Source organism: Eublepharis macularius, chromosome 14 (assembly GCF_028583425.1).
Source record: "Eublepharis macularius isolate TG4126 chromosome 14, MPM_Emac_v1.0, whole genome shotgun sequence".
Taxonomy (NCBI): Eukaryota; Metazoa; Chordata; class Lepidosauria; order Squamata; family Eublepharidae; genus Eublepharis; species Eublepharis macularius.
The window spans coordinates 8411229-8437133 of NC_072803.1; the positions used below are offsets into that span (position 1 = coordinate 8411229).

General features: G+C 44.0%; 2 protein-coding genes across 4 annotated transcripts in view; one reads left to right on the forward strand and one right to left on the reverse strand.

The window, feature by feature from the left end:
• The window catches only part of TECTA (tectorin alpha), a 91220-nt gene extending 88896 nt beyond the window's left edge, over positions 1–2324 (forward strand). The window contains 1 exon segment of the mRNA XM_054997615.1: positions 897–2324. Coding sequence (XP_054853590.1) covers positions 897–997 — 101 coding nt within the window. The 3' untranslated portion in view covers positions 998–2324.
• Positions 2325–3766: 1442 nt separating this feature from the next.
• On the reverse strand, positions 3767–25756 carry LOC129342515 (uncharacterized). Of its 3 annotated transcripts, XM_054998331.1 has the most exons (10): positions 25702–25756; positions 22039–22152; positions 17652–17752; positions 16520–16587; positions 14138–14186; positions 13895–14035; positions 8046–8166; positions 7070–7182; positions 5207–5297; positions 3767–3896 (listed from the first exon to the last, which is right to left on the reverse strand). In XM_054998331.1, exons 3-10 carry the CDS (start codon positions 17676–17678, stop codon positions 3856–3858), a joined length of 651 nt encoding a protein of 216 aa, XP_054854306.1. In that variant the 5' UTR covers positions 17679–17752; positions 22039–22152; positions 25702–25756; the 3' UTR covers positions 3767–3855. The 3 variants fall into 3 exon arrangements, with proteins under 3 accessions (XP_054854306.1, XP_054854307.1, XP_054854305.1); XM_054998332.1 differs by lacking the exons at positions 22039–22152; positions 25702–25756 and adding an exon at positions 19302–19382 and having other exon boundaries at positions 5214–5297; XM_054998330.1 differs by lacking the exons at positions 22039–22152; positions 25702–25756 and adding an exon at positions 19302–19382.
• Positions 25757–25905: the final 149 nt, after the last annotated feature.

Consider the following 25905-nt stretch of genomic DNA (forward strand, 5'->3'; position numbering starts at 1 on the left):
TTTGTGAAAGGCGTTTCATAATTGTTTTAATGAACAAATCACTTCTACATACCTTGGCTGTAGGGTATTGGGTGGTATGGCCAGGAAAGAGGCACTCCGTCAGTCTCAAAGAGTTATTCCCGTCCTTCCCGCTCTAGTGTAGGGCTACATCAATCTACTCCTGTTTTCATACATTCTTATCTTGTATGTGAGATGGCTGTATTACATAGGGAGGTGATATTGATTATACTATTTGACACCTAGTTGGGCAGCTAAGCACAATATTGGGGAAGAGGTAAAAGTTGGGATCTTCTGTGCAGATGAATCAATAGCATTAAAGAATGACAGTGAATCAGTATAATTGATTGTCCTAATGAGACAGGAAGGGCAACATCCAGCTGTTTGTAATGGTACCAGTGTGTGTACTAGATTCCAGACCTCCCTATAGGTGCTAACATCTTGCATTTCCCACCCCATACAGATGCTAACCTCTACAGCCATGCCTCTGTAATGTCATATTGTATCTGTTTATCTTATTTCATCCTGCACTGGATTTTATATTTTGACTATCCAATGGCTGGAAGCATTTCCCACCCATGCAGAGTGAAACTTTTGCCTTTTTGGACTGAATCTTGTTTTTAGCTGGCCTCTCTTTGTAACACCCTCCCCCATCCTTTTGTTTTGTATCTATTAATCGGGCCTGATGCGCTCCTGTACTATTTGAAGACATGAGCTCTGACTCGTGCATTAGCTCATGCTGGAATAAATCTTGTTAGTCTTCAATGTGCCACTGGACTCCTGTGTTAAAAGTTTGTACTAGTTTGGGTCCGCCTTACAAGAAAGACAGACTTTACTTATTTTAAACATGGTTAATGGGTTTTCTCTCCCTCTCCCTCTCTCTCTCTCTCTCTCTCTAGCAACCAGCTCTTCAACGGGACCTCAAGCTGGGCTGCTTCCAGTCCTTGTTATCCAGCTATTGTTATGGTGTTTCATCTACAAATCAAACCCAACCTCATAATTCATTCCTGACCTTCTGTCTCAAGTACTGTAATTTACTTTAACCTTTCTAAGTCCCTGTAGGATAAACGCATGCAACCCCAAACCTGCCCTGTTGTCAATCATCAACATCTACAACCACCACCATTTTCACTTGTTGCTGCACTGGAGTCGTTGGGACTGTACTTAAATGGTCTTAATTCTAAAGGCGGCGTTAGCAATCAAATCCGGGAAAAACTTAACAGGGCACCAAACTCCTAAGCCATCAGGGATGTGACTGACACGACACGTAACTAATCGTTGATCCTGTATCTTCCTTTTTGGGTCTCCTATCTGACCTTCATTTTTAGAGCAATTTGGGAGGAATACATTTTATCTGTTACCTGATCTTGGAAGAAAAGGCAATGCGGGATGGAAAGTAGTTCAGAGTCTGTTGCCCTGAAATTTGAGAATCGTTCCTTGTTTGCACCTCTTTCAAAGGGCTTTCATCTTTGGGACTGAAATCTTACTCTAGCCGTTTTTGCCCTTCTGTGTGCTTACTGTGAACTTTCCACATGCAAGAGAGAATAATCATTTAAAAATCCTTTTGCAGAATGATGTTAACAGTTTACATCCATGCCGGTGAGCTGAAGGGATTGGTGGACATGGAAAACGTTGTGTGTCTTGGAAAAATTCACTTTGAACTGCTTGGGCTGCTGCGGGGGAGGGGGGGAACCCTTCCAGTTTCTTTCATGTACAGCAATCACAGCAGCGACTCAAGTCACAACTTACACCGTTCAATGTTTTAGAATTAAACTCGTGCAGAGATCAACAAGCAATTCATTTCTGGGACAGTCTGGTTCCTCCTAATATATTTGGTCGTATACCTTGCGAGATGGGTTTGGTTCCATGATTCTGGAAAGCCCTGCTTGGATTGGGGACAAATACATTGTCATACAATCAGATGTCACATTTCCGTGTAGCAACATCTCCACTGAAAGGGGAGCCACTGGTATAACCCGTGGCAGAGATATCAACAGCTTTGACAGGCTGTGGGCATATCCACACTGCAGAATTCCAGTTGCTCCCTGTTCCCAGGGCAACCGTGAGACAGCGATTCTGTAACGGGGTAGAAACAGGAAATTCTCATTTCTTCACCCTCTTCAGTTCCAAAGATTCTTTGGAGGAAGCCATTTCAGTTAAAGTGGCATAGAACCAATATAGATTCTAGTGTAGGAGAGATCGGTGTTTCAGCTGGAGCTACGCTACCATTGAACTATGCTTACATGAGGCCTTTTAACCCACTAAATAGCTCCACATTCAAGGGGTGGGTGGGGTTGGACTGCTGGGATGTGCCCTTTTCCCTCTTTGAGCCAGTCTTGGTGACCCTTCTGTTTCCTTTTTATTATACACTCGGCCAAATAATTTAAACATGGTTTATTCTTAAATAAAATGTTGTGTTCAAAGAATTTCATTTCCTGCTTGTTCTTGCTTCACATGGGGAGTTGAGGATAACCAGTTCTCCCTGTGTGGTCCTTGTAGAGATGATGGAAGTTATGCTGAAAATTTCTGCCCCTCCCTGTGCTCCTAGTTCATCTTCCTGACCCAGTCAAGGGTCCAAAACCTACAAAAACTTTGGAAGCCCTGAGTTATTCAGTGAGGCCACCTTGGCTCATTCTCTTATCCAATTACATGCTGGTAGAAAGTGCTGTCAAGTCATAATGGTCTTATGGTGACCCCTGCTGGAGTTTTCAAGGCCAGAGACTAACAGAGGTGGCTTGCCATTGTCCGCCTCTGCATAGTGACCCTGGCCTTCTTTGGAGGTCTTCCATCCAATTACTAACCAAGACCGACCCTACTTTGCTTCCGAGATCTGATGAGATTGGGCTTGTCTGGGCTAACCAGGTCAGGGTATACATGAGGCAGTATACTATTAAGGCTAGGCAGAATGTGAAAGATCCCAAAGGCAAAATATGCTGCTTTAAAATTAGAAGTGATTATAAAGGAAACAATCTATGTGGCATTAAAAGGCAAAAAGCACAAAAGGAGAAAAGAACAGGCAGGGACATATGGTTCTGTATTCATCTTCATCCCAAGCCATTATGAGTGGTAATATTCAGCACTTTGAATTGAGCTTGGGAGTAGAGGCAGCAGAAAATATCTTTAAAAAGTAAGAAGGATGGAAAGTACAAGGTCACAGGCATTTTCCTTTACTGTCTGGCTCAGCTGTTAAGCCAGACAATGAACTCAAAAGGTAGGTGAGTGTCAGACAGCCTTTGTTCAGACCAAATCAAAATAGAGTTGACCACATGCTCTGTCTTAAAGGAGGACAGCAAGAAACAATCTGTGCTTGGCTAACCTTAACTCATGGGAAGAGGTTCAGACAATGGAGTCTTCCAGCAAAATAAAAAGGCTTTTGGCGATTGGCTGTGTGATGTCTATATTTCAACCAAAAAGAAAGGGTTTAAGACTGGCCAGCTAGCCAGTCACAGAGAGTATTCAGATGCTGTTTTAAACTTGATAGGATGTGCTGTGGTCATAATCCACATCATATCTGCTATTGAATGATACAGCAGGAAAGAACTGAAAGGTTTCTGCTTTGAGCAACACCCACATAGCATCAAATGGATGACCTGAGAATGGAGCTTTGCAGGGGGGCTTGCCAACATGGCGCTGGTCTCGTTAGTTGACCATACTTTAAAAATCCAGCCAATAAAGGCTAGTGCTGCAGTAGCCCTTCCTGTATTCTTTACATAATATAAATATCACAGATCACTGTGGGGTTTGCATTGAATAAGTTCTTATCTCTGCATAAGTAAAAGTGTTCTTTATTTGTTTATGTTATTTACTGAGATGAAACAGGGACAGGTCAAAGTCCCCTAGGGGTTCTCTTCCTCTTGTTTAACTTTCTGAAACATATGTTAATGCTTCTGTTCTTGTTCCTGTGAATGGAGCAGATCAGAAATCAAATAAGTTACCATTACTTCACTCATATGTGACAGAGTAATAGACTCTAATGTAATATATTTTAAAGATTTTCATAAGGACAGAGAAGGAGAAATGGTGAGTGCCGTTCTGAGATAACCCAGGCAGCCTGCAGTAACACGTTCCAGTTTCCAGGCAAAGAATTAGTGGAGCGCCTCAGCATTTTGCAGATTGCTCGTCATCCCCCTTCCGTGCCTCTGTGGACTGAGACGGTAAATGCATATTACAAAGCCTTTGTGTCCACCATGGGTCCTGCTGACAGACTTTCTCTGGAAGTTAATTCCCAGGTATGTAGGAGTCTAATTTGGATCGGGGTCATGGCAGACGGGCTCGTGCCATTTTCCTGACCTGAAATGGGCCCAATGAGCCACTATTTGCCCCAGTGGGGAAACTTATATGCAGCCCACGGAAGTTTCCCCCCATGGTTCACCCAGGGCTTTTTTTCAGCTGGATCGCAGTGGAACGGAGTTCTGGCACCTCTTGAAAATGGTCACATGGCTGGTGGCCCCACCCCCTGATCTCCAGACAGAGGGGCATTTAGATTGCCCCCTGCGCTGGCACAGAGGGCAATCTAAACTCCCCTATGTCTGGAAATCGGGGCGGGGCCACCAGCCATGTGACCATTTTCGCCTAGAGTGATTTAAACTTTTAAAAACTCCCTCCTTGTTCCAGATGACCCAAAGTGACATCATTGTGCGGTCCTGAGTTCCACCACTGATTTCCACCACCTTTTCCCAGAAAAAAAGCCCTGGGTTCACCAATGCTGTTTCATTGGGAGGGCATAACCCCCACCCACACACACACATGAACACATCATGTTCCTGATCTACATCAGCCCCATGAGCATCTGGAACTTAAGTGACAAGCACATCTGTCTACAGGACTTTAACGTGTGATCAGGCCACCATTCATGATGAATGTTTCCTTTACAGAAGGCTAAAGGTCTTCCTCTCAAATACACCAGCCCCAAAAGGTGCCAGGGGTTGGACTCCTTGTTCTGATAGGCTCCTGAGAAGGCAGACAGCTTTTTCTACAATTGGGCCCCATGGCAGCCTGTGGGCTTGGGCTTTACTCCGATCATGCATATTTATAGCGAACACCTGGACCATCTCTTTACATCCTCTGCACTAATGGAGGTGGCTGCTGTATTTGAAATGGCTTTTAAAAAAAAGGTGAGAGGCTTTAAAAGGTCATTCAAGGACATATCAGATCTAACATCTTGAAAATGCAGATCAAAAAGCCAACTTCTTGCCACAAGCACATATACCTTCTACCTGAGCTCCTCTCTCATATTCCCGTAGATCTTCCATGTCTTCCACCACCAGCTTATTTAGCTCTGTCAAGATAACATCTAAAGCCTGAAACACACAAGAGAGCCCTCCCGACATTTAGATGGGAGAAAAAAGTAAGGGAATGAGCTGATCCAGGGAAAGAAACAAGCATAAATCTAGGCCTTTCTGAAGAAACTGCAAATGCTTCATACATGCCATGCGCCCCCACAAAAAACTAAAACAAAAAAGAAATAGAAGGGCAAAAAGAATCTGTTTCTGTAACAAAAGGAGTGGCAGCTAGTTGAGTTATTTGAGACAAAGCAATATCCCATCAGATTAAAAGTCAAACGAATATGCCAAAGACTGGAGAAATGCAAAGTGCGTGTCCTGCCAATCATTTACATTTTAAGATCAGTCCTTTAAGGCGCCTTGCACTACAAGTAAAATTTAAACTTGCTTATTCTACTGCCATCTACTGCCTGACTTGGTATACGCACCAGCATTTTTACAATAATTTCCTTTCGCCGTGGCTTTTCCTCCCTAACAACGATAACTGTATTCGACCTTGGAGTATCAGAATGCCACCGGGTCTACAGAGTCAACATTCTGAAACAGCTGTGACAAAATCTTGGGGAGCAGCATCTCTTTCCCACAGGCTAGGTGCAATGTTTATGGTAAAATGGCATCATTTGCAATAGCTAAGAAAAATAGAGGGCTTTTAAAAGGTCATTCAAGGACATATCAGGACTAACATCTTCACTGTGTTAATGGATTCTGGTATCTAGGAAATGAGAATGTCCCTTTTTAAAACTTCCTTAAGGCTTGTAAACAAATCATGTTCTACTCTTTGGTTGAACCTTCCAGGATAACTGATGCTCACCCTCAGCTTCAGGCGCTTTTCTTCTACTGGGCAGTTAGAGGTAAACAAGAATCTACTGGAGATAACTGAGGGTTCTTGGCATATAAGAAGGGCAAACTTGCCTTTAATTAGGGCTATTTAAAACACTTTTCAACCTCTCCCCTGGTATGCACATGTGAAAAGCAGCAGTTTCCAGTGCACTTTTAACAGGTTTCGGAACAAATCGATAGCCCTGAAGGAAGGTCAGTTTGCAATGGCAGTCCACCCTTCCTGCAATGGCAGCCCAGAGCATGTCTGATTTGAGCCTTACTCTATTTGGGGCTGCACAACCTTCATCACTAGGAAACGGGCAAAAAATGTGCTGGGGGTGGGGGAGCTCTTTTGAGTTAAATCATCATTCAATATTGGCTTATATGCAGACATCAAACATTTGGCTCTTCCCTTCCCCACATACATACATAAATTGTACAGCTGAACTATCGGCCTAGGGCCCCCAGCTACGGGGTTGGTGGAAAGTGCCGTCAAGTCATATTCAAGGCAAGAGACTAACAGAGGTGGCTTGCTATTGCCTGCCTCTGTGTAGAGGCCCTGGTATTTCTTGGAGGTCTGCTATCCAATTACTAACCAAGGCAGACGCTGCTTAGCTTCCAAGATCTGATAAGATTGGGCTTGCCTGTGCTATCCAAGTTAGGGCCCCTAGCTATGAGCCTAGTGCAATGGCAGTATTATCATAGCATTTTGAAGGTTAAAAAGAATTTCAGGATTTTTTAAAATGGGGATCTGTTTTAATAGGGAACAATACTCTGTGATTAGCAAAAAAAAGTGGGGGGGACACACGCTCTCTTGAGTAATCTCTCACTGTTACATATAATCCTTTCCCTTAATAAGCCTAGTTCCCGTCTGGGTGAAAGAGAGGCTGTGCAATTCCTCTGTCTGCTACAGAGCAGTGAAGCTATGAGACAGCCAAAATAATCAACATCAAAAATATGAACCAACTTACCACCTCGGTAAAAGCTTTCAGATGGAAATCTCTCAGGGGAATGTTTTCAAAGGTAGCTTGCTGCTGCTGCTGAATGCTAAAGAACTGCCGAAGAAGAATATCGAACATCAAACCTGGAAGGCAAAGGTAGGTGAGGGAGATTGTAGGTAAGATGTTAGCAAGTCGCGAGGCGACCAACATACTGAAGAGTTACACATTCTTCCTGCCCACCACCTGCAAAAAAATCAATCAATGGAGCTTAATGAAAGTATTCCAAAGAACCCAGCACTCAGGGATTTCTTTAAGGGATTCGTAAAAGCCTTCCAAGGGAGTCTGCTAATCGTATCAAAACTAGTTTAACTTCCCTTGAAGTTCTATGGATTTTTTTTTGCTTGAGAAAGAACCTCTAAATTTGCTTTGAATTTCACTTGAGAGTAAGTCCGCCAACAAGCGAAGGAGGGGTGGTACCTCCCTAGAATTTCTGACTGCCCTAAAACTTCATTAGTTCTTTCACTCAAGAGGAACTCCCAAACTTCACTTTAGGAATGGAAGGACGAGTCAAATTCTTTTTTCTTCTTGTTTGAGTTCAAAATCTGAAGGTTTGAGTCTGGGGTTGTTGTAACTGGGCAAGAAGGAAGATTTCCACGTTCTTGGGTCCCTGAAATCTCCTCGTTTTCTCTAAAGCAGCCATGTGTGTGTGATTTATTTTTTGTTTTCAAAAACAGTATAGTTTGCTTTTCAATCAAACGAAATGTTGTTGTTACAAATATGTGGGGCAGGTATGCCCATGATCTCTCTGATTCCAGCCTGGCATCAGTCGTTCACATTTTGGCAGCCTTCCTTGAAAACATAATCAAAGATCACATCTTCGCCAGCCATTTTTAAGTGTTTGCACAAGGCTTACTTGGACCCCGGGTTTTAAATAAGCTGAAGCCGCTGTGATTTTTTCCCCCAAAATTGCAGACCTCCTGCTGCCTGCTAACTGCTCAGTACTTACTATCTAAAACCATGCTTGAGTGCTCCTTCTCAGAAAACCTCGGGCCTGGCAAACTCATCTTCCCTATCAAGCGTTCCAGAAGAAATATGTCAATAAGTTGTTTAGCAGCAAACTTGGCAACCTGTGGGAGGCAGAAAGAGAAACCCACGTCATGTTACTAAAGGAAAAGAAACCATTCTGCAGCAGCTGCCTTGTAAGATTTCTCGCTGCTCAGGGAGATAAGAGAGGCTCTTCTAGCGGCTGTGCTTTTGTGTGAGCGATCAAAAAACACAAGGTCAAGCTGCCCAGCTTTGTGCAAAAGGGCTTGGATTTCAAGATCCACCCCCCCCCCACAAGTCAGGGGTCCCCAATCTGGTGCCCTCTGACACCTTTCCTGGAGCCCACCAAATGTTTTTAGAAAGTGGATGGAGCTGGGTACGTCTTCTGCCCAGCAGGGTTTCTTCTTACAATCCACTGGAAATACGGCCTGTAAACTGCCGCTGCTTGAAACAGTGATGCATTACTATTAGATTTATGTATAACTTTGATCCCTGACATTTTGTGCTTGGCTCCACCTCCTACATCAGCTATATGTTCTTGCACCTACTACCCGTGTCAGAATTCCAAAGATGCCTGCAAGCTCAAAAAGGTTGGGGAATCCTGCCCCAGATTATAGAAATGTGTCCATTCCTTGTCTATTTTTGAAAGAAACTCCCCAAACTCTATACCCATGGTAGTCTATGATGACTTTTTCCGGGGCCACAACTGGAGAGAGCTGCAGTGATTACCAGTAGGTTTCTTACAATGGTCTCCAGCTGAAGTGGAGTTTGAGCAATGAGCTCGAGTTGTACTTATATCTGACTGATTTTGTAATAAGCATTATGTTTTCAGATTAACAGGAAAGTTTAACTGTGACATGGCATTTAACTGTTATGGTTACACACCATTGCTGGGTAACGTTCCGTCTGTTTAAGTGACAGCAAAGTTATGGCACAGCTTTCAGCTTGCTTCTTACCAGAAATCTGAATAAATGTTCTGAGTTTGTAAGAGACAATGATGCGTGGTAGACCAAATGGCACAACGTAAAATTGTTAATGAACTCTACTTCCTCAGCCTTATGTTCTATATGCCCCCTAAACTTTTTTTCTGTCCTTGAGGTTAGTGACTTCAGGGACAGAGAGGGAAGGTTAGATCCTATCAGCTTTTCTGCTGGCCCGTTCTGAATTTTTGTCCCCAAAAGCCATGCTGGGATTGAGATCCAAGCCAGAAGTGACGAATTACACTTGAATGGCAAGCGAACAGACTCACGCGTATTCCTCCCTGTTCACTTGCACTCCATTTGCACTCCACTCGATCACTATGTGCAAGTGAACACTATGTGATCGAGTAGAGTGCAAGTGAACAGGGAGGAATACATGTGAGTCTGTTCACTTGCCATTCAAGTGTAATTAGTCACTTCTAGCTTGGCTCTGAAATACCCACATGGACAAAAAGCTGTGGAGGATGGGACTGCAATGAGAACAGGAAATTGGGTGAGATTATGTCTCCTTTCTCCTGCATCAGGGAAAAAGCTAATGATCCAAGCCAGAAATCCCTGAACTACTGATTTCTTTCTCCGGAGCCACGTCAATTCCATGCAACTTGGCGCAAACCAACTAGCAGCAGGTCTGAAAACTTACATGAGGTGTGGCTTCCCATCTTTTTTTTTTTTTAAACAAGTTTCTAGCTCTGAAAAGTCTGATATCTTCCAGGCATTTTTGATGAAGCCAAAGAAACAGAGCCTTCTACGAAGCTTCAAACGCTGGGATACAGCTCTCTCTAAATGATGCTGAATTATTTTATCTCGGCCTGTTTCCACTTCTAGTCTTTCCTTCTTCAGTGCTTCCTTGCAAAGATATTCCAAGGGAGCAACAACAGCAAACTAAGGGCCAAGCTACAAGTGACAAATGACAGTTGAATGGCAAGTGAACAGACTCACGTGTATTCTTCCCTTGACGTGATCAAGTGGAGTGCAAGTGAACAGGGAGGAATACACATGAGTCTGTTCACTTGCTGTTCAAGTGTCATTCGTCACTTGTAGCTTGGCTTTTAAATGAACTTGGCATTTAAATGAACTTGTGTTAACCAATTGCTGCATTATACAGAAGCTACAATAATTAACGTATCATTTATTTTAATACAGAATCTGGGTTTCTATGATGCACAATTTTAAGTAGGGGTGTTTTGAAATACATCAAGTTCTTTCTCCTGTGCCAAGCCATAGGTTTTGATTTGCTTCACACTTTAAAAGGAGAACTTAAAATGCCCCTTGGATGCTGCTGACATGCCTAAAAAGGGAAATGGTTTGGTTGGGCACCAGGAAGAAAAATTGACGGGCAGGGTAAACACTTGTGGCACATGATTTATAGATTACACCCTGTCATGTAGCAGGGAACTCAACATGCATAGTAATGGTTTCTAATAAGGGAAAAGGGCATTACAGTTTTATGTAGCTCTTTGCTGACGTACATGAGGAGATGCTTGTTTGTAGAGATTGCCTTGGCAGGAGAGGGGAGGTTGACATACTGTTGCCTGATATGCAAATAAATGAAGACAAGTCTCTGCATTGTAGCTGACTCTTACAGCAATCTTTCCCCCCCTTTTCTTTCTGTCTTTCTGCAAGTAATTAGAATGTGAAGGACAGAGCAGAACTGAGTGATATGCCTTTAACAGTGAGATGAATCTCAAAGAGAATTGGTGCCAAACAGACAGGGGAGGGCAGCGGGAGAGGTGAACTAATTCAGTTTAGCAAGCAGAAGGAAGCATGCAATCTCTGCCACTCTCAGGGAGCAATTAGAAGCAATGATATTCACATTATTAATGGCAATTAATATTAAACCTGAAATTGCAGCTGGAAGCCAAAAGAGCTCTACAGAGGGTGAAGGGGAGAAACGCTCCAGGAGGCATCGATTGAATTTGCTCTCAGAAGGGCAAAAATTTAACATCTTCGTCCTTTGTCACCAAGACGACCCACCTCCCCCGCCCAGCCACTGCTAGCGTTTCTTCCTGCAAAGAGTTTTTCATTTTAATCTGCAAGGTGGAAGACCCCTTGTTCAGTGGAACGTGTGGTGTTGGTTCACTCTGTCGAAAATTTCTGATCAAAGGTGGGAGGTATGCACCGGACATTAGCCTGTCAGCCACCCAGTGTGCTTGCACAGTTAGAGGTCCCTTGGGGTAACCACACTAGCCCGGGCAGTCTTTTCATTTCCTCCTGACTGAAAGCTGTTCTAAAATCTCTGGCACAAGTTCTCCCAACAGGCATCACCTCGGCTTCCATCTATACTTAAATTGCCTTTGGGCAAACGGGAGCAGAAAGATAAAGGAAAGGAATTGTGTGCTTTGCCTACTTCTAGGGCAACCGTGGACAACTGGGGGCCAAACGAGGGTAGCCAGAGCTGGTGAAATATAAGCGAAGACCTTTTTTTGATAAGGTACAGCTTCATAGTAGCATGTCACACAACCTTTCACTCACATACAAAGATCTGAGGGTGGACTTTTCCCCATCAGGTTTTTGCTCCCACTCAGCTTCTTAACTGCATCTAATTTTTCCCCTCTCTTACAAACAGCATTCTTTGTTCTCCCGGTTTTTCTTCAAGTGTTTCCCATGTTTCTTCAAACCAATGTGGTCTGAAAAAACATGGGGAGACTCAAAGGAAAAACAGAAGAGCAACAGATACTGTGAGTAATAGCAACAACAACAACATTCGATTTATATACTGCCCTTCAGGACAACTTAATGCCACACTCAGAGCGGTTTACAAAGTATGTCATTATTATCCCCACAACAAAACACCCTGTGAGGTGGGTGGGGCTGAGAGAGCTCTGAAAGAGCTGTGACTAGCCCAAGGTCACCCAGCTGGCTTCAAGTGGAGGAGTGGGGAATCAAACCCGGTTCTACAGCTTAGAGTCCCACGCTCTTAACCACTACACCAAACTGGGTGTAGTTAAGAAACCATGCTGGAGCAAAAACTTAGTGCAAAAGGCCTAATTCCAGGAAAAAGAATTGTGAGTAAATTATTCTAGCACATTTTCAGGACTGGGCCTGACGCCCCTCTGTTCTGCCTGCTACATCCACCTCAGGCCTCAGAAGTGAGGTGACCTTAAGTCTTCTGATACTTCCCAGCCTCTCTCCCCCCTTGCTTCAGAGGAGAGGTACAGAGCTGCCTTCACTGGCTTCCCCACTCCCGCTTTTAAATGCTGTAGCACGTGCCTCCAAAGCTGATGGAGTCCCACCCCCCTCGCACAAGAGAGGCTGTTCTCTTATAGGAACTAGCCCACTGCCATGCCATTCCCACCAAGCCTAGCCTCCAGGCCCCTCCCCCTTCATTGCCCTTATAGGGCAAGAGAATGGCCAGGTATGGCGACAGCACACTCCTCCCTCCATGTCCCCAACCCACCTCTCAGGTAGAACAGTAAACACCCAGAATAACAAGCTCATACCATGCCAAGACCATGGCCATACAGCCCGGAAAATCTACAACAACTAACCCAGAATGATGGCAGTCCTTTCGTTCCCTGTTTGTCCCCCCACCCTCCACCATGGTGGATGATGATTGGGGCAAATCCTTAGCCAGCCCCTCTCCCCACTCTTCCTTCCCCGAACTTCATGCAGAAAAGGAGGGGGCTCTTAGAGGGCCAGCTTGTCCTGCCTGATTCTTGGGGGAACTGTAGGTCTTGCTTCTCCCTATGGTAGCTTCCATTCAGGGAGGCTGTTGGTAGCATCTCCACCACACACACCTGGCAAATTAGTTCAAGAACTTAATTCAGAAAAGGGATAGGGAGGAACCACAGACTTTACTACTATTTTGGTAAATATTGAGAGACCATAGACTTCGCTACTATTGCTATAAGTATGATCCTATTTGGTAGTTCCTATGTTGTTTAATATGTCAGTCGCAGAATTGCTTGTGCTCTGTTTCAACATTTCTTCAGCTCTGTATTGGATTTCTGCTGGTTTTTAAATCTTTGCAAACTCCGATTACATGTTTATTGAAATGTCTTCAATATTGACTGTACTGACTGTGTGATCCACCTTCACTTTCAGTGAGAAAGGCAGACTCTAAATAATGTAGATAAATAAATAAATAAAAATAAAGCAGTCATAGAGACATTCATCCAGACTTGTGTTGGGAAGTTTTGGATTCAAAGCTGCGACACTTGTTGGATGATATTGTTTTCTTTCTTTCTTTCTCTTTCTTTCTTTCTCTTTCTTTCTTTCTCTTTCTCTTTTTTTCTCTTTCTTTCTTTCTTTCTTTCTTTCTTTCTCACTCTGCTCTTCTGACCTATCTTAGGTAGTATTCATCAAACTTAACTGAAAATATGAGGAAGAATGGAAGAATTCAGGTCAGAGAGGGTTAATATGTAAACGGCCAAAAGGCTTTCTTATAAATTGCCCAAATTCTCATGGCCTGAACTATAAATTTGTTTAAAATGAGTCTATCGTGAAGGGTTGTTCTTGTGAGATAAAAAAAAAACAGTTCAGAAAATACTACACTACGCTTATAGGAAATGGGCTACAAATGTGATCGTTAATTCTGGTGGGTAGCCTCATTGGTCTACAACAGAAGATCAAGATTCAAGTCCAGTAGCACCTTAAAGACCAAGGCGATTTTGGTTTTCAGTTGAAAGCCACGTGGGGGTGAGACACCCATTCCATTCTGATGGCTAGATTTTAAGAATGTCCCAGAATGAAAGTGTGTCGGCTGCCAACTTCATGACTTCTCAGCCTTATTGGACTAGGTATGAGATAAGTGTTCCACATTACTGCTCAAACGGTAGGAAAACAGAGGCTGTCTCCTGAAGCTGAGAAGGCATGTGGACTTGGAGTCTACCTGCTGTTGCTGGGGTTTAATAATTTCATCAGAACATTCTCCAAGGACAGAGTGAACTACGCCCTTGGCCTCCTCCTCAACAGGGAACGAGACGATCCCATCGAACATTTCTTCCTCCAGTTCTTGATGTGCCTTTTGGATCTGAGTCAAGGAAGAAAAGGACACACAGCAATCAAAACCTTAATAGCCTCTACTCTCACCCACACCCATACATTTGCAAGTGGGCGGCTTGTTGTTACTCACCACTGCTGGCGAAGCTGCATGGAACGCTTCTTTCACTATTTCATCTGTCCTGTTGAAAACAACAGCCCGGTTTAGGTGGTCATTAGCAAAATCCTGCAAAGTTTCTATGGCTACTTCAGCAGACAAACCACTTTCTGCTTTCGCTAACGAGCGGTGGAAATTCTCCATGTCTGCCAGAAGCTGTTGTCTGGGAACCCTGAGCAAGTCAGTAATCAAATCAAAACATGGCCATGATTTTTTAAAATTTCATTGACCCCTTTGCTATTCAATTTCTACATCAGCTCCATGGTACAAGTTTTGTCTAACCCAGACTTTCGTTTGCTTAAAGTAAAAAGACAGATATCTGCTTTACTATATGCAGATGATACAGCCATTTTATCCCATTTTGAAGTTGGCCTCAGAAGAGCCCTTCAGGCTTTTACACTATACTACAAGGAGGAACAGCCAATAACAACTTTTCAAAAGACTAAAATCTTAATTTTTGCCAAGAGAGAGATGTCAAACTTAGAGGGCAGATTGATGGACATGCTATAGAACTGGAGAGTGCCCTCAAGTCATAGCTGACTTATGGCAGCCCCTAGTGGGGGTTTCATGGCAAGAGACTAACAGAGGTGGTTTGCTACTGCCTGCCTCTGCAACCCTGGTCTTCGTTGGAGCTCTCCCATTCAATTACTAACCAAAGCCAACCCTGCTTAGCTTCTGAGATCTGATGAGATCAGGCTCACCTAGGCTATCCAGGTCAGGGTATAGACCTAGGTGTAGTGTTCAATCTTTTTTGAGGACGACGTCTCTGCTTGAAGACTACAATGACTTTACTACTGAAAGAGCTCACAGATCCCCAGCTCACAATATAGTAGCCCCGCCCCGAGGTGCCTGCTGGTGGTGGGCAAGCTACGAGAACTTGCCCCCTCCTGCCAATCACTGGCCGACCGGCAGACAAGGGGGAAAATCCCCAGGAGTTTGCACCTGGGAACCCTACTTGTCACCTCCCATCAGCAGAGGAGCAAACCACCACCAGTGAGCATCTGGGAACCCTATGTTTTACATCAAAAGTGATATCACCAGAATCCTTCAAGAGCGTGCATGCAAGAACTGATCGGGACCTGTCCACTGTCCCTCCCATCCCCCACTGTCAAGGTAAGAGGGGCTGGCAACCCTTTGGGCAAACAGGAGCAACTGGGCCCAGCAGCCACCATGGTGCAACTGGGCCATAGTTTGAGGCTGCAAAGGAAAGGGAAAGCTAAAGACGGCAGGGCCCAGATAAAGTTAAGGTGGCTGGAGCATGGCAAGGAGAGAAGGAAGCAGGAAAACAGGAGATGCTATGGGGTCTCCTAGGGAAGGGAAAGAGAAAATAGTGAGGAAGGGTTAACAGAGATGCACTTCACAAGTCCTTGCTGGTCTCTCACTTTTACCTGACTAAACTCATTGAAATTAGTAGGCTTAAAAGGTTGTAATTCTGTTTAGGATTGCACTGCAGATCTTTTCTAAATAACAGGGTTCGGAGTCTGAAAAATAAAATAAGTATAGCAGGCAATGATGGCTCTATAGCCCTGCCTCCCATGAAGATAGTTTCAAGCAGGTAGCCATGTAGGTCTGCTGCAAAAGACCAAAACTGGGGTCCAGTGGCACCTTAAAGACCAACTAAATGTCCAGGGTATGAGCTTTCAAGAGTTAGGGAGCTCTGACTCTCGAAAGCTCATACCTTGGAAATCTAGTTGGTCTTTAAGGAGCTACTGGACCCTAGTCTTGCTCTAGTCCTACCTCCACATCTTTAAAAGGCTAGTAAGCAGGGCTTTTTTTCCAGCTGGAACGCAGTGGAACGGAGTTCTGGAACCTCTTGAAAATGGTCACATGGGTGGTGGCCCCGCCCCCTGATCTCCAGACAGAGGGGAGTTTAGATTGCCCTCCGCGCCATGGCACGGAGGGCAATCTAAACTCCCCTCTGTCTGGAGATCAGGGGGCGGGGCCACCACCCATGTGACCATTTTCTCCAAGGGCAACCCGCTGAGTTCCACCACCTTTTTCAAGAAAAAAAAGCCCTGCTAGTAAGTGATCAGTATTGAGTCTTTCCCGTAATATGCGTTACCAGGCACATTCTCCCTCACCCTCCGCGCACATGCAGTGCAGCTGCAGAAGAGCGATTCTGAGTGTCAGGTACTTTGAGGCAACAATTTGAGCTTCAGCACCTATAATCTAAACCTTGGGGGAGAACATGGCCTTTTCCATTGCATGTGTACTTTGTTTCATTTTGCAGAGGGGGAAAAATCATTTTAAATTTCATGATGACAGCCAAGCACGCAAAAGCTAAGATCAATTATAATCTGGCACGGTAAAGTGGTTCAATAATTCTCAAAGTAAATAAAAGGTGTTTTCATTACTCACTTGGATTTTTCATTTTCACCTTTTGAAGGTTCCCTCCAAGTAAACTTCAATAGTTGCAGTTTCTGACCCTGCAAAACAGAAGGGAAGGGGTGGGAAGGGTTTCTTGCCTGTAGACAAATCTCCAAAACAAAACAAAAACAGCCGAAAGGGCAACCTTGACTGATAAAGTATATCATCTAATATAGGGGGATCATAGACATTCAGTCCTGCATGGAAATCCTAATTCCTGATGTCTGTAAACTGGCTCTGAGAGAAAAGCACTCTGCCCATGTTCAAAAGTGTAGCCACCACTGGGTTCTTTTTAGCTCAGCAATGATTAAAAACAGGAAACAGACCTCTCAGCTTTGGCTCATAGTTGTAGCCTAACAAAGACTCTAATGCCAGAGATAGATGTACATATTGCCATTGTCTCATTCTTCAAGAAGGTTTTCCCTAAATCATTATTTTATATGCTACAGTACACAAAGTGTGATATACCTCATCATTTCAGTATATTTTGTTCTGACTGCCTCTTTGATTTAAAAGGTCCCATACTCATTTTTAACACTTTGACCTTAGTGTGCAATACTTGGCAGACAATTTTGCAGAGGTCCATCAAATTTAAAAACATTGCTTTGCCTGGTGATCCACACACACACACACACCCAAATCCTGCAACATCTACTAGTCAAAGGCATGCTGTCTCCAAATATGGAGACTGTATCTGCTAATAGTGTACAGCTAGGCATCTTTTCCATGAAATTACCAAGCCCCCTGGAAATGTAAAGAGCACAGGCCACTGGGAAAGTCTTCTGCATGGGAGGGAAATGAAAAACTGTGTCTTCCTTATCTCTCGCCTCTTATATGCCGGTAAGTCCTTGCACACAATCTTCCCACAGCCATCCAAAGGTCTCCTGCTCTGACCCCATCCTTCCCCCCTCACTGCCTCTTATGCCTGGAATTGCATCCCTTCAGAAACTAAGCCTAATTACATGAAATTAGAATGAACAGCTGTTCTTCCTTTGTTTATCCCCACTTCCAACTTCCTGTTATCTCCCGGTGGCCGTTGGAAGGACTTCCCAATGGATTCTGTCCACCATCTTGGGGGGAATGGGACGATTCCCTGATGGGGGGGGGGAAGACTTCCTGTTACCTTGTGAAAAAGTGAGAAGGTTTCCATGAGGACCGTTCTTTCGCTAGTGCCTTAAAGATTAATGCATCAGTACAGAAACAGGGATTCCAGGTTATCAGTTCCTATAGAGATCAGAAGAACAAAGCAGGGTTCAACCTGGTGACTCAAAAGGACAGAGTACATGCAGTATACTTTATCTGACTGTTGTTTGCAGTCTGAACTTGTAATGTTTTGATAATGGTTTCAGGCAGGGCTTTTTTTTCAGCTGGAATGCGGTGGAATGGAGTTCCAGCACTCCTTAAAAATGGTCACATGGCCGGTGGCCCCGCCCCCTGATCTCCAGACAGAGGGGAGTTTAGATTGCCCTCCGCACCACTGAGCGGCGCAGAGGGCAATCTAAACTCTCCTCTGTCTGGAGATCAGGAGGTGGGGCCACCGGCCATGTGACCATTTTCGCCGAGGGTGATTTAAACTTTAAAAAGCTCCCCCCTTGTTCCAGCTGACCCAAAGTGTTGTCATTGTGCGGTCCTGAATTCCACCACTGAGTTCCACCACCTCTTTCCCCAGAAAAGAAGCCCTGGTTTCAGGATTCATGGCCCTTATTTTTTCTGTCCCAGCTTCATGACTTGCTTATCAGATTTGTATAGAAACCAGCCCCACAGTAGTCAATGGTAGAAGGCAGTGGGCAATGGATCTAAAGGGAGGAGGGAGAGACTTGGAAACCAGCCAGGGAAGCTTGCTGAAATAGGAACATTGGATGTGCCTCTCTGCTAGAGGCAGCTTCCGTAGAAGAAACACTGCTGAATTTTAATGAGTCCCAGTTAGAAAGACATACTATAAATGAAAATGAAAATGATGATAATAATAATAAGAAGAGGAAGAATTGGTGAGGGACCAAAAATTCCAGCCCAAACATCTAGTGAACTGTGGAAAATAGAGATGATGGTGACGATGATAACGCTGATAGTGGTGATGATGGTTATATAATGGATACAACCAGGCACAACTGTCTTGTTTCTATTTTTCTTTTGCAGAGGCAAATCTGATGCAAATTGATGCAAATCTTTAACAAATCTGTTAAAGGCGGGATTTGCATGCTGAAAAGATTCTTTTTTGTGGCTTGGTATCCTAGCGGGGGGGGGGGGGCGGGGGGGACTCCACGTGTGTCCACTAGAGAGAGCTGTTTTTCAGCCTGCTTACAATATTTTGTAAGTTTGATGATGATCTGAAACCCAGCCAGTGTTTTTCATTGCAAACACAAGCCCCTTTTCAAGGTAACGTCTTGGCATTTCAATTAGAGTTGGTAAGATGGAAACACGGGGGGGGGGATATTTCCCCAGTTTTGCTATCCCACATGGAGGATTTGTGCATGTGGAGTAGCAAAAGCGGGGGGGGGGGCTCCCCCCAATGCTGTTTTTATGTAGCAAAACAGCTTTGGGGGGAGTCAGGAGGAGCCCTTCCTCTCCCCCCCCCCTGGTTTGGTGTCTCTCTCTTTTTAGAAGCCATTCCCTGCAGCAGCTGTGTGGCTGCAGGGATCATGATGCGGTTCTGGGGAAACCTAGACCAAGCTCATTGCAAACACAAAGGTGTAGTTGGGCCCTGAGTGAAGGAAAATATGGCATACAAGCAAGCAGTCATTTTCTAATGCAGTTAAAAGAGGAAAATGCATACCTTTTATTAACAGCAGAGATCAAATCAGCCCTTGTTTATTGAGTTGGAGCCACACTGATCAAGACAATCACTCTGATAACCATATTCTGTGAAAGGTGTGTGCTGGTTGTGCTTGCGTTGCTAGGCTGAGTGTTTGAGGTAGTTAATGTGCAGTTAACTCAGCTGTTTCCCAGAAGGGAATTCACAAAATACTCCAGGAACCTGTTCAAGCATAACATTAGCAGGATAATATCCATAAGAAGCTCTTCCTGTGCACTGTAATGAATGGGAATTGTCCGGGTTGTAAGGAACTGTATGTCCTTCTGAATGTTACTGAAAGGAACTTCATAAGGCTAGGGGCACGGTGTGTCTGTGTGCTCATTTTAAAATACATCACTAATACTATAGTCCTGGCTAGCAATTAACATTTAAGACGGCGTCATATTTGGAGCAAATCGCAGAGCGCTAACTTTATGCATCTTAGCTGAGCCCTCACATTTTTGTGTGTCCTGGCTCATACACAGAAAATTTTAAGCATGAAAAGAACACCACAACCAATTAAGAACATGTCACATTTGTATGTAACAACATGATCTCTGGCAGCTAGGGTTCCATCCCAGCTGCCCGCTGGTGGCAAGCAAACTCCCAGGGGTTTGATTCCTTGCCTGCAGATCTGCCAGGAGGTGGCAAGCCCCTTGGAGGTCGCCCACCACTGACAGGTGTTGGAATATAGGTTGCAAGGTATGACATTCAGTCATTAGGGGTTAATGTGTTTACCCAGTGTACTCCCTGTTTGTATTGACCTGGAAGGAAACCTGGGAGAGAGCTAATCGCCTTATCTATCTGAAAGCCAGGGAAACTGAGAAACTACTATTAGTTAATAGGTCAGGTGACATCCTCTCTGGGGCTTTTTTTCTGGGAAAAGAGGTGGTGGAACTCAGTGGGTTGCCCTCGGAGAAAATGGTCACATGGGTGGTGGCCCCGCCCCCTGATCTCCAGACAGAGGGGAGTTTAGATTGCCCTCCGCGCCACTCCAGCGTGCCACAAACCCACATCCAACTCAGGCTTAGGCTGACCCTCCCCTACCCCGAGGTAAAACTTCTCCTCTCTAAGCCTATGAAGCTGTATATTGGGCTGGGAAGCCTCTGGTAGCATGGTTGATGTTAAGCTCCAACTCTCCTTCTTGTCCTACCCTTGTAACTCACGCAACAGGGCATTTATCTGCATGTGCACTCGTGGCCAACATTCATTTTGACACGGTGGGCATCTGCCAAGGTCTGAGGCCAAGCAGAGGACCCACTGCCACATAGAAATGGGTGGCCCAAGTGCTCCCTCTTTCCAGCTGGGATAAGCGCTTGGAGGGAGTGAAACAACTTGCAGGTGTCAACCAGAGACATGGTGCCACAAACCCACGTCCAACTCAGGCTTAGGCTGACCTTCCCCTACCCTGAGGTAAAACTTCTCCTCTTTAAGCCTATGAAGCTGTATACTGGGCTGGGAAGCCTCTGGTAGCATGGTTGATGTTAAGCTTCAACTTTCCTTCTTGTCCCACCCTTATGAACTATTAAAAATGGTTACCCAGCGGGACAGATCAGGGGTTTGCGCTTCCCTTTAGCAGAAACTGGCACACAAGGCTTGGGGAGGTTCAAAATGCAACTGAAGGTTTATTTACAGTAGGTAAAGTCAGAGGGCAGGTAGGCAGGTGTTTGAACTGAAGAAACAAAGGTTTTTGTACAGGAACTTCACTAGTGTGAGGCACAAAACACTTGGAATAACACTAGGTTGCTGGCTTCTTTCAGAGATTGACACTGCTTCAAAGAAGTTACACTTTATATACTCAAACACCAACACAGCGCGACTTTCCCTCCTCTCCAGACTTAAGACAAACCCTTCCTAGATACTGGGCAGGCGTTATAGTTATGAGCTATGACCCTGTTCCTGGCACTGAAGGGGAGACTCCTCTCTACCCACTTCCTTTGCCCACTATAATTCCCAGATCTCTCAAGTCTAAACAGGAGCTAGTGCTGGTTTTCCCCACTTCAGTCCTAGGACTAAAAGTGTTTCATAAACATTACTTCCTCTCACAGAGGATTCTCTGGCTGACCCTCTCTGGTCTAAAGCCAGGCTCCAGCTCCCTTTCCCTCTCTCGTTTACCCTCCAACTCCAACTGACAGCTTCCCCAAATTCCATCCCCAACTGCCATTTCAGGCTAGCCACATGGGGGAGGGAGGAGTAAACAATCATACTTTCACTTCTGGAAATCTCAGCATCTGAAGCTGAGTCTGTCACAGGGGCCACCAGCCATGTGACCATTTTCAAGAGGTTCTGGAACTCCGTTCCACCACGTTCCAGCTGAAAAAAAGCCCTGTCCTCTCTAAAGGTCAAGAAGAAGCAGATTCTCCATATCGCTCATGTGGTCTTTGTAGAGTCAAGATGTAGGAAATAGAGTTCTTTGTTTTTGTAGGAATCCTTTTAACCATAGTGTGTGTGTGAGAGAGAGAGAGAGAAAGAAAGAATAAAAAGATTCCACCTTCCCTTTTCTCCCTTCTGGTACACTGAGCTTAGAGCAGCCAGCATGTGAGGGATATCCCAGAAAGTATCTCAAAAATCAAAGAACAAATTCTTAACATGGTTTTGTTTTATGGAGAAATCTAAGACAAGAAACGACAGAATACAGAACACAAAGCAAAGATATAGTTTCTTGCTAACAAAACAACTTCCGAGATTTCGGACATCCTGCTCCTTGAAGATACCTTACCTTTCCACAGCAGGCATCTGGGCTTGGTCAAAGAGTGACAAAGGCTTGCTCCTTTCTGCCTCTAGGGAGTTCCTTTCTAGACCAGTCATAAAGTGGAACATTCATTCAAACTTCCTGAAAAGGAAGATTTGACCAATGAAACCATGTCCTTAGGTTCATGGTTGGGGGGGGGGGGTTGCACACAGCACTTGCCAGAACACAGTATAAAGGAATCAAGTAGTATGTAGAGAGAAGGGGGGCAGAAAAGAGAAAATTCCCCTGCATCAACATGTCATAGGTGCATATGGCCAGGTGTGACATCTTTATGCTGACCATCCTCCCACCCACCCAAAAATCTGGGGTATTAACTTTGGTGCTTTCTGCGTAATGAAATTTCTGATTTAACTGAAAACTTACATAAGATATGAACTGTTTTCTACCTCAAACATTTCCCCATAATTCCTTTTAGCTCACTTGAATCCCCCTTTCCTTTCTCTAAGCCTGGCAAAAAGAAATACATTGTTTTCACACAAGCCTCTAAAGCCAGAACCTGGCTTCAGCTTTATGTTTTCCCTGCCAAAGACTACAACTCTGTTGTAAGCAGAAAAGTCACATTTGTGACACACATTACATGTCTCCACCTCTTTGCTGCTCTTCCTCTTACATCTACCTGTTGTGTTAGCTGCCCATATGTTTGGGATCCCTATCTGAAGATTTGGATGTTTGACTGGGGCTCGTGCACAAATGTCGCTACGTATAAGCGCCTACCTCATCCTTTCGCCTTCAGCTTTTTGGGTTATATACAGTGTACAGCGTGTGCGGGCGTTTGGAGTCCTGAATGTATCCTCCCACCCCACTCAACGAAGTTTGAAGCCTTACTCGGTTTAAAGAGGCTTCCTCCAATTTAAGCTCCTTTTCCACAGGCCATTTACTGTGTGCTTGCAATTATCTTGACTGCTTGAGTGTGCTAATTATCCCTCTCAATAAAGCCATGTTTGATTTCAGCATGCCCGTGAGCTCATTACTTCTTCCAAACTTGCACAAGGAGGCTCATTATTTTCTCTATGAAGATCCCTTTATTGGTATTTGCGTGTGTCGTTGACCAGATTGGATGTGTTCCCTTAAGCTGGTATAAAACCAATGAAAGCAGCTCATATGAGGGCAAAGTGGCCTGGCCTTTCTCCTTTATGCTCAGGTTTACCTTAGAGGAAGTTGGGAACAAATTGGAAAGCATCCCATTCACACAGACCTCCTGGTTATACACAGTAACGCTCTAGAGTTAGTCTGTAGAGAATAGATACTTTGAAGATAAGAGTTCCTTTGAAGGCATAATCAAAAAGAGTCCAGTAGCACCTTTAAAACTAACCAATTTTATTGTAGCATAAGCTTTCGAGAATCAAGTTCTCTTCGTCAGATGCATGCATGTATCATGCATCTGACGAAGAGAACTTGATTCTCGAAAGCTTATGCTACAATAAAATTGGTTAGTCTTAAAGGTGCTACTGGACTCTTTTTGATTTTGCTACCACAGACTAACACAGCTAACTCCTCTGCATCTTTGAAGGCATATGTCCCTAGATTGCTAATGCTACAAAGCAAACTTGAGTTAACCAGCTTAATTCTGCTTTGAAACATGGGGTACAGGAGCAACTTTAAAAAATTAATATGGAATGCTTATTTGCCAATAATGCAAAAGAACAATCATTTTAATATCCTGTTTGTGTGGTATTCATACCTAACCGGGGGTCTGGAATCTCTACTTGTTCATCTTCCAATGTTATATATGCTATCAAGTGTCAGTAATTCCCTTCTACTCTCCTCATTGGATAAATAGGTCAGTACCCATGCAAAAAAATAAATGGACTTAAATTTGACGTTAGAAATCACAACACTAAAAAATGAGTGGGATTGCTGACCTAAAAGTAGCTGTCCTCAGAGAAACTTCAAGGGGAGATTACAATGCAAGATTGCTGAAATGGAGTTCATTCAGAAATTCAGAACAATGGACCCCTTCAGGGCTAAATAGAGACTTAGGATTCTTATCTCACTACAAATGCTAATTTTTGCTCTAATCAGCAGCATCCTCACGCCTTCCCTTGTAACACCCCATGCACCTTTGGCTGGGATATAAAGGCTCAAGGATCTCCATTCCTACTCATGTCTGAAGAAGAGAACTCTGACTCTCAAAAGCTTACACTTTGAAAATCTTGTTGGTCTCTAAAGTGGCATAGGACTAAAATCCAGCTGTTCATTTAAAATGGTTTTCTTGGTCAGACAAGCAAAATACTAGGCTGGTTGGCTGTTCTATTTGAACAAACTGTTCAGCTTCTATATAAAGCACTAACATGTTTCAGGAATCACTTCATCAGAGCAAAAGGAACATGAGCTCACCAAGTATCTATTCCTCTCTTCACTGACGGTGTTGTTCTTCAACTATTGTTTGTAACAAATTTTGTTACTTCAGTTACTGGCAGCGTTATCCATATGTGAGCTAAAAGTCCATCTCTACTCAGCTACACAAGAAGTCCTTTTAAAAGGCTGGTTTTGACTAGTATTATTTTTTATTTGATTCACTCGGAATGCAATCCTCCTGGCTGATAACCAAAAAAGAAGTAAGTAGAGCAAAAAAAAAGGTATTGTGTTAGAGGTTTTGTTATTAATATGCAAGTAATTAATCACAGTAGGGCATGCTATGATAAAATAAAGGCATCTAGGTCTTTCTGTTCTTTCTGCTACATGAAGTATCTAACCAAATTGTTCAAGAGAGCTCTTTACTCAGATAGTAGGGTTGCACTGTAAGGAGGTGGTCTCAAAGAGATGCATTAATAAAGGGATAGGACCTATAGGCTAGGCTAGGCTATACTATACTATGTTGCAGTAAATATGACCCTACTGGGTAGTTTCTGTGTTGTTTAATGTGTCAGGCGTAATTTCTTACACTCTGTTTTTGTATTTTTTCAACTCTGTATTGGATTTTTCCCGGTTTTAAATCTTAGCAAATTTGCATGTATGTGCTCTATATTACATCATTGCGGTATCTTTGACTGGACTTTTGCCTTGATTGATTGCATTGACTCCCATTGTGTAATCCACCTCGAGTCTCAGTGAGAAAGGCAGCCTATAAATAACGTAAATAATTAAATAGAATAAAGCCTTTTTAGTGCATGGTGAAACTGCTCACCCCTCCTTGAGCAATTCCCTGTATGTCTTGCTTTCTAGATTCTAGCCATATAGAAACTGGTTGAGTCGGCTTCGTTTTAGCGGAGAAGGCCTTTGTTGGTTTTCTTAACTCTACTACTTTTATTAATTTATAATTTTTTATTTATAGTTCTATGTTGTTTTTTATATATTAAAGTGTTTATATTTAGTTTTAGTTCCTTGTTATTTATGTAGTTATGTTATTTTTATATATTAGTGTTTATAGTTTTAGTTCCTTGTTGCTATTCATGTAAATAGCTGTATGATGTTTATTTCTTACATATTATATAGTGTTTATATATAGTTTTAGCTCCTTCTTGATAGTCAGAGACTTGCAAATAATCCAAGCCAAACCGCCTTTGCCTTCCCCGCCTTTTCTTTTTACTTAAGTTTAAAGCCCCTCCCCCTTCTCCGCCCCCCCCCCCACAGTAAACGACCGTATCCCTCAGCGTTACCTGGGCGACGCGCGGCCCCGCCTTTACCCACCTCCGCCCCAATCAAAAGTGTCCAGCTCGCGCGCGAGGAGCTCACGCCCCCTTCGTTCTCCTGGGCCCACCGAACTCTCCCCCGCCCCTGTCTCACCTCCCTCCAATCGTGTCCCGCACGTTCGGTCACGCGGCCAAGACGTCACGCAACAGGCCAGCGTCGCGCGACTCCGCCGTCTCATCAGGCTACGGCGGGGGCTCTGCG